This window comes from Drosophila melanogaster, chromosome 3L, assembly GCF_000001215.4.
Source record: "Drosophila melanogaster chromosome 3L".
Taxonomy (NCBI): domain Eukaryota; kingdom Metazoa; phylum Arthropoda; class Insecta; order Diptera; family Drosophilidae; genus Drosophila; species Drosophila melanogaster.
This window is the reverse complement of record NT_037436.4, coordinates 4,797,781-4,805,930: the sequence shown is the minus strand read 5'-3', so window position 1 is coordinate 4,805,930 and position 8,150 is coordinate 4,797,781. Positions and strand designations below refer to the sequence as shown.

The 8,150-nt window shown below is 43.4% G+C and overlaps 1 protein-coding gene and 2 long non-coding RNA genes across 4 annotated transcripts; 1 reads left to right on the top strand and 2 right to left on the bottom strand.

Moving 5' to 3' along the window:
* Window positions 1–656: 656 nt before the first annotated feature.
* Window positions 657–2,854, top strand: CG7509 (uncharacterized protein). The gene is made up of 5 exons (NM_139674.2): window positions 657–1,230; window positions 1,289–1,743; window positions 1,809–1,957; window positions 2,012–2,271; window positions 2,335–2,854. The coding sequence occupies exons 1-5, from the start codon at window positions 674–676 to the stop codon at window positions 2,759–2,761; spliced, it is 1,848 nt and encodes a 615-aa protein (NP_647931.1). The 5' UTR covers window positions 657–673; the 3' UTR covers window positions 2,762–2,854.
* A 182-nt stretch (window positions 2,855–3,036) lies between these two features.
* On the bottom strand, window positions 3,037–4,022 carry lncRNA:CR44528 (long non-coding RNA:CR44528). Of its 2 annotated transcripts, none has more exons than NR_124787.1 (1): window positions 3,037–4,022. It is a non-coding gene; the product is annotated as a long non-coding RNA:CR44528 (long non-coding RNA). The 2 variants fall into 2 exon arrangements; NR_124788.1 differs by having other exon boundaries at window positions 3,433–4,022.
* Window positions 4,023–5,600: 1,578 nt separating this feature from the next.
* lncRNA:CR45740 (long non-coding RNA:CR45740) lies at window positions 5,601–5,942 on the bottom strand. Its single transcript, NR_124786.1, has one exon. It is a non-coding gene; the product is annotated as a long non-coding RNA:CR45740 (long non-coding RNA).
* Window positions 5,943–8,150: the final 2,208 nt, after the last annotated feature.

Below are 8,150 nucleotides of genomic sequence, written 5' to 3'. Positions count from 1 at the left end.
GTTCTGCAGAAACTTTAGAAAAGTTCTCTATAATTTCCCCCTGTTAATGTGCCATCTAGGTCTTAGTGCCATCTAATTTAGTGATTTCGAAGGTTCAATGGTACAAGAAGCGAGTTCGAAGGATGAAGGTCGAATTTTAACAGTGAGAACACTTTTCATTAGCTTTAGATTGTTTTGTGTAACATTTCTGCTGCACCCCATGAATCTGTTCAGAATTATTTAACCCAAAACAATAATACTAAGCGTCACACAATATACTTTGCTTAACCAGGGTTTTAAACGGAAATGTATGGATTATACGATGCAATAGAATTGCGAATTACCAGGCATTCGAGTCGCGTTCTGGGGGGTTCCCCAACCGAGCTCTTCAGCTGATTGTTCAGACATGACGACTAGACACTTTGTTGATCATAACGCGTCCAAACTGAGACTTTCGGTTTCTAGCCGGCCTTTGTATTCCGGAGAGCAGAGATGTTCCATCTGGTGAGGCCTGGGCGACCACAAGATGCGCTGCAGTCCCATGTGGCGCTGTGAGCTACTTAAGCGTAATTGCAGTAAATGCAAATTTTCGTAAATTATTAGAATTACGAATTAAATCGGAATCAGACGGACTATAAATGGGACTGCAAATCAGTGTAGACTTCTCAGAACGTGTGTGAAATACGCTGAAGACATGTCGCTTGGAGTATGGCAACTAGTCAGCTTAGTCTTGCTGATGGATCCGGCCGAGGTGATCACAGGACCTTCACAGGCAAAGGAGCCGCCCATCCAGAGTCTGGATGAGTTCCGGCAGAGGTACCTGCTCCCTCTCATTTCCTCGGACACAAGAAACTGCAGTCTGAATGCATGTGAATCACTGGGTATTGTATCCCAGCTATTGATGCTTATCAACTCAATGCCAAATGGAACCCAGTCCGCTGCGAACGATAAAAAACCACCTAAGTCCAAGGCGAATGGACATAATGATGGAGATGTCAATGGCGGTGAGATTAATGCCATGTCCCATTTGGCCAACTTTGATCTGGTGAAGCGGGTGCGACAGATCGAGAGTCGACTACGATCCGTGGAGCAGCCCGTCTGGCACTTGGCCACTGGCAGCCAAATCGAGTGGAATCACTGCACCTCAGGCGTGTGTCGCTGCAATCCGGACACCAAGAGCTTCACCTGCTGGAATACCAATCTTAAATCAGTGCCTGTCACTCAGGTGATACCCATGAATATGGTCAACATGTGAGTTTGCTAGTCTCTTGGTTACACAAAAGTATATAAGTTTCTAATAATCTCTTAGAGATCTTTCGCGGAACATCCTTTCCACCCTGCACAAGGATACCTTTCGAGGACTAACCGTGCTTAAAGAGTTGGATATATCGCACAATGTTTTGGATTTTCTGCCCTTCGATTTGTTTCAGGATCTGGATAGTCTCTTGGTTTTGCGCATTCAAAACAATCAACTGGAGGATATTGATCATCGTACCTTCTGGAAGCTACGAAACCTGAATATTCTGGATCTGAGTAAAAACGAGATAGGAATGCTGCCCGAATCAATATTTTACCATGCCCAAAGGCTCACCGTGATTAATATGTGCGACAATCAGATTCAGAACTTTCCACCCAACCTCCTGCGAGATCAGCTGATGCTAGAGGAGCTGGATATGTCTAGAAACAAAATCAGCGAGCTTAGTTCGGGCAGCATTAGATATCTGACCAAGCTGAAGACCCTGGACTTTGGATGGAATCAAATAGGTAAGAAACGATTTACGTTTAAAGGGATCTGGAAACATATGCTTTTTATCCTTTATCCTTTTTAGCTAAGATTGATGATGACTTCTTTGCGGGACTAAGGAGTCTACGAACTCTTTCGCTGCATAACAATCGCATCTCATCGCTGTCGGGAACCATATTCAATAATTTGGCCAATTTGGTCACCCTTGATTTGACCACGAATCGGATAAGTCATGTAGGCATACCCAAAAAATTTAATTACATTTTATCTAACCCTTTGCTCAAACAGATAGATGGCAATGCCTTTGTGGAGCTGAACAATCTAAATGAATTATTTTTGGGCCAGAACTCCATGTCCAGCATTCCAGCTGATCTATTCCTGAATGTTAGTGCCCTCACACGCTTGACCCTATTTTCCAATAACCTAACCACCTTGGAAGCCGATGACTTCCAAGGGTTAAATAACCTAAAGATTTTGTTGCTTAACAATAACATACTTAAAAATTTCGATGCCCGCGCTTTCGAGCCGCTTTCACAATTGGAAAAACTGTAAGTTCTAATAGAAATATTTTCTTTGGTTCCGTTTATTTAAACTCAAATATTTTTTATTAGCCGCATTGACTCCAACAAGCTGATGTTTCTGCCGCATGGAGCTCTTCATGGCCTGAAAAATTTGGTGGCCGTCAAACTGGACAAGAATCCCTGGCACTGCGATTGCCGAGCTCTATATTTGGCCAGGTGGATACGAGAGTTTGTGCTGAAACTCTGGGACGGACAGCAGCCCATGTGCCGTGGTCCTGGCGATTTGGGAGGTCACGAGGTGGGACTACTGCGTTATGATGACCTCTGCGACGGCCAGTGGGCCAGCATGTTGTCCCTTTCGCCACGGCTTCCAGTTCGAAAGCATCAAATATCCACACCGATGAACTACACAGACTACTTCAATCTGTATCTGAAGCACATCTACAATGGCACTACAGATGAGGAGCTCAAGGAGGCCGATATAACCAGCGTGTCCATCAAGAAGGTTCATAACTAGTTCTTTTATGGACAATTTGAAGACATAGGATTAGAATTATACACCTTATATCCGTATAAGCAGAAAATAGAAATAAATTATTTTAGAATATTTAAAATTATGTTTTTACGTTCTGGAATTCTGGGCTATTTTAAAACAATTATAAACCTTTTGGTGGTTCTAAGTCGGAAACAAAACTTGCAGTTTCTCCCACCCCCATCAAAGTTGCAAAGTTTTCCACTTCTTCTTGTCAAAACAAATTTAAAGTCAATTATGTGTTTGCATGGCAGACATTTAGTATTAATTTGCAACCTCATGGGAAATAAACCATCCTTGGGCACCTCTATTTCACTCCGTCTCCTCCTCCTCCTCTGCCTTTTTGGTGGGCAAAAATTACGGGCCTGTCTCGGCCTCGCGTGCCGCTTTTTACCGGTGTCTGCGTTTGCGACAAGCTTTTTACCTAACCAATTTATTGCTTCCGCCCGGCCCAGCCTAACTTCGTTCTAGGAGCTATCTTGGGTCCTACTGGGTTCACTAGCTGCGCTTTTGCCATTTGCCTGCACTGAAAACAACATTTTATTAACAAGAAAGCTTTCACTGCATCTCGCGTACTTTAACCCGATGGAGTTTTAGATACTTTTGCACCAGATACGAAGATAGTTTGGAATTATATGGGTTTATTTCAAAGGAGTAAATTGTTTTCAGTGCCGTTCTAGTATGTTCGTTGGCAATATCATTCCAGTTTATAGTTACTGTGGCTGCTGCTATTCGTTTTCCTTTTCGGTTTTCCCTGTTTTCCCTCTTTTTTTTTGCCGCTGTCCTTGCAATTTCCATGTGTTGACATTGCCGTGCTCCATTCACTTTCCCACTTTGGCCCGGCGCTGGCTGCTTCCTGTTGCCAGTTGCCAGTTTTCCAGCTTTTGGAGCTTCCCCGTTCCGGGTGTTATTGGGCGATAGTGTGCCCTCCGCCAGTCATCGGTCTCCGGTCTTCTTCCGCCCACCAATTTTAAGGGGCGGGGGCCTGGTAATTCCAGGGGATGGCGGCCTGGAGGCTTGTAGACAACAAATGCATTTTATACAAAATTTGCAAGGCAAATATTAAAAATTGAATGCCGCCATTGTTGGCCTTGTTGTCGCTTCGGCTCTTGTTGTTGGCTATTTGTTTGGCAGTTGTCTGCACTGAGGAAAATTCCTTGTATTAAATGTGAAAAATTTTGAGCGTGAAAAATATTATTCGTTCGTCTTTTGCAATTATGCAATTACAATTTCTACATAGCTTACTTTCTATATAGCTTAGGGGCATATGAAATTATTTCCTGTGCTTTCGGGGCAATCGAAGCTGATTGCCTCTGAGTGGCTGGCTCCGCTTTTTGACATAGCCTCGAAAAAAAAATGTCAACCCTTTTCCACTCCTTTACGCCGGCTTTTCAAAATACAACAATATGTAATCATATTTTTCTTTATACGCAACGCACGCGTCACCGTTAAATACGGATGGGAAAACTAATGGAGCGGGGGTTCAGGAAAACCGAAGGGGGCGGTGGTGCGAATGTGAATCCTGCTATCAGTCGCATCTGTCTTTTGCCGTAGTCGTTGCTGCCTAAAGCGGAAGTAAAAGGATTTGAATTGCCTTTTGCTAACAAAATAACAAAACACCCTTAATGTATGCAAATTCCCTCAAGTTTAAAGTCTCCTGCCAGCTAAGCAAACATCTTAGCGTCTTGTCTTGCCGGAATGTCGTATCAAGCCTATGGAGGCGTTTTAAAGGATTCCAAAGGACCCGAGATCCTTTTGCCTAGTCAATGACCAATTGTCGCCTAAGTGTTTTCGTCGGATAACAGAAGGTCAATTTGGAAAAGTTGGAAAAACTAAAACTTAAAATTCAATTTGGATAATGCAGTTCCTTTCTCACCCTCACTAATGATCAAATTATTTCTGAATTCAAACAAAACAAGTAAAAGGATGCTGAAGCTTCAAAAAGAAGCTATTTCATTGGTAAATATGTCGTTAGGAAATAAAAGTTAATGTAGAATATTGCTTATATTGCTCAAAAAACAAATAAAACAATTACGTAGCTGTTAGAAAGCTCTATGTAAACTTGCATTAATATTAAGTAAAGTAAAAGGTTTCTGAATCGCCTATGTGAAATTTCGTTCGTGGTGAATTTGTGTTTGTAGTAGAGCATGAAGTCATTCCCATTCAGTTTTCATTTCAACCACTGCCTGAAGATTTGGCGCCACGTGAGTTTGTCCTGAAGAATTCGAGTTCTACTCAGGAAAACCACTCTTTTGCTCTTGAGACTTTCCCGAATCCACTCACCTCACTGCGCATCCGCGCGCTTTTGTCAGCGCTTTTCTCTGTGAAAAGTCGTCGGTTGACGGTTAAAGTTCGATTGACACACTGAACTCGGTGCCAGTCGGTCACGAAGTTTGCCGGCAGCTGCTGTCGGTTGGGGCTTGCCAGAAAAAAAATAATAAGGGGAAGCGCAGAGGCGGGGAGGTTGGACAAATTTTTGATTTATTTGAAATTTTTAATAATTTCGAGATTGGGCACTTTATTGTGAGGCCACGGGACGAAATTGTTTGAATTGAGCTGGAATGAATGCAAATTTCATGCAGCTAAAGCGACCGGCACTTGTGTTTCTGCTCTCAAAATTTGAGTCCGTCTTTTTTAGTCCGCAAACCCGTATTCGGTAACCCGTAGTTCGTAGACCTGACCTAAGGCAAGCCGCACAAAATTTGACTATGGCAAATTCACTTAGACGTTGGCCTTTCCACGGCGTGCGCACAAAAACTTTTTGCCACACTTTTCTTTTAGTTTTTTTTTTTTTTATTCTATTTTATTTTTTTCATACATATTTAGCACATGCTGTCGGTTGGCAAAATTGTGGGCGGAGTGGGGTGTTTGCTTGCCACTTTGGAGCAGCTACAACGCATAAAGATGCGACTTGGCGTAAAGTGTGTTTACGTGCGTGTGTGTGTGTGTGTGTGTGTGGTTGGTTCTTGCGGCTTGGAGTCCGGTATTTCGACACTCCGGCTGTGCGACTCCGGGCTTTGGTACTCGGGGCTAGGTCCTCCGACCGGCAAACGCGGCGTATACTTAATTCGGTTTATGCCCGAACGTGTCGCACATTATTCTTATGTGCTCTCTGTCGGCTACGATGTGTGAAATATGCTGAATGTGTGTGCATAGCAATTTTGATTAGACACATATACAAGCCTACACACACTGACACACCGCAACGGAGAAGGCCGCCGAACAATTAAAATTTCTTTTGTTCCTGCAGAAAGATTTGTTTGATTTGCTCTAAGCGCGAAATAATGAAAATTATGGAAATTAAATGCCTGCCCATTGACCTCATTGAGCAGCCAGCTGAAGTGGATAAAATAAAGGGGGTGGTTAGGTGGTTTTATTAGAACAAGTTTACCTTAGACGGATGTCAGAGATGTTAGTTGAGAAAAGACTATGAAAATCCAATCCACATATACAACTAACTGGGAACTCTAATAACAGACAATTGTTTTCGCATTTTCCATTTCACCTTATTCAATTACATAATCAAAAAATAAAATCGCTATAAGGTCACAGTAAAAAATGGTCCGAAATAGCGGGCATCTCTGGCAGTTATCGCCGTTCACCTTTATTCGCGGATTTTCTCATAATTTTTACGACCTATTTCGTGTGAAAACTGTGTCGCCATTCGCTGTGACCAAGTGGTCAAGTGGTCAACTGAAGTGGAACTTTTAATTTCAATTTTTTATTACTTCAAATCTGTTTGCGCACAGCCAAAACAGGAGCACAGAAAAGGAGGGAAGCCCGACCAGGAGTCACCTTGTCTCACCTGGCCTTCCATTGTGTCCCCATTTTTTGGGGTCTCGTGGTTGGCAAGTTTTGCGGCATTTTAAATACAGCAATGAAATGGTTGTGCATTTTTTGTCGGTTAGTTTTTCCGCGTCGTGGCTTCTTGGCTTTTGGATATGGTCTACATTTATTGGCCTGGCGACAAATTTTTATTGCCCATCCGTACTGTTGGCCGCAGGCAGCATATGCCGCAGTCGTGGGGATGTCTGTGTGGGCTCCCGCACGCCTTCGCTCTCCTCCGGAAAAGTTTGTGCATTCAGTGTGCCTGGGGTCTAATCACATTGCCAGGCATCAGGCATCAGGCATCGGGAATCGGGAATCAGGAGTCTGACGCCAACCTTCGCAGTACGTGATGCATTTTTTACAAGACTTTCGAACCTGGAACGACTTGCGGTCCTCTAGATAGTTCCACTCCTCGCTCGACTGCTCACAATTTGACTTTTGATGTGGGTATGTGGATCTTGGCACGCCCTCAAGCACCATGGGTGAAATGCAAAAGTTTCGCTGCCAAAATGTTTGCAAGTTTGGCAAGTTTTCCAATAACATTGCCACTTACGGGCTTTCTATTTTAATTTGATATTGAATGCGAACTGTAAAGGCACAATTTTCGCACGCAGTTGCTGCAAAGTTTTAATTATCGAACCCGAAATTATGAAGCAATAATATTGAATTTATGAAAGCATATTATTCGATTTATGAGGCCTGCAACGAAAAACTGCTGAATTTTCCAACCGCAAAGCAATTACACAGGCAAAAGAAACGTAAAATAACACTTTTAAATGTTTTTTTTTTCTTTTTGAACCCACTCCATTCCATGGATATCCGAATAGTTATTGAATGTACATTTCTGTTCAAAATGGATATGAATTCAGCGTGGGTTGTGCGTATTGTTCGAGCATACGGATAATTCAGTTTTGGTTTCCTTTTTCAGGGAAGCCTCGAACTAAACACCAAATACTGAATATCCTGCTTTAATTTTGGGCTTTCGATCCACGGTGCCCAGTTGGGCTGTCAGAATTTGTGGATATTCTGTTTAAATACCGTAATGAAGTCTGCTTATACAATATAATGTACCTTGTTTGTGCTACGTGCCTTGGTTATGTTATTGCAAGCCGATCCTTACTTCCGCTCCGCTCTGTTCCGCTTGGCAGCAATTTCTGGGCGGGATTGGCGGTGGCCTTGCCGGGCTGGGAGGCTCGACTGGGTGGCCCGGCCACACCAGTTCTCCGGCTGTGTTTTTATTTGCGTCGGCAAATCTTAAGCTTGTTTAACTGCTCGTTAGTGTTAGTCGCTGGTTGGTGCAGCATCCATACCTCCCATCGCGACACCCTATTGTTATAACACGTTCACGACCTAGTCAACATCTCCAGCTGACTTGGGCCATAGTCCCTGCATCCCTGAATCCCTGATCCCTGGAACCCTCGAACCTTCGAATCCACGAGTCTCTGACTCTGACTCTGTCTGTGTTTGGCAAGCAGCGAAGCTGAACACTGAAAGTAGTGCCATCGGATGGGCTTGGAGTGTGTGTGCCAAGGTGCATGCTAAGTAC

What these genes read in the sequence shown, in the direction of transcription:
- CG7509 (NM_139674.2), top strand. Translation starts at nt 674, where the DNA reads ATGTCGCTTGGAGTATGGCAACTAGTCAGCTTAGTCTTGCTGATGGAT. An exon ending in CCACGAATCGGATAAGTCAT is followed by an intron (nt 1,958 to 2,011) that starts GTAGGCATACCC and finishes TTGCTCAAACAG; the next exon opens with ATAGATGGCAATGCCTTTGT. An exon ending in CTTTCACAATTGGAAAAACT is followed by an intron (nt 2,272 to 2,334) that starts GTAAGTTCTAAT and finishes ATTTTTTATTAG; the next exon opens with CCGCATTGACTCCAACAAGC.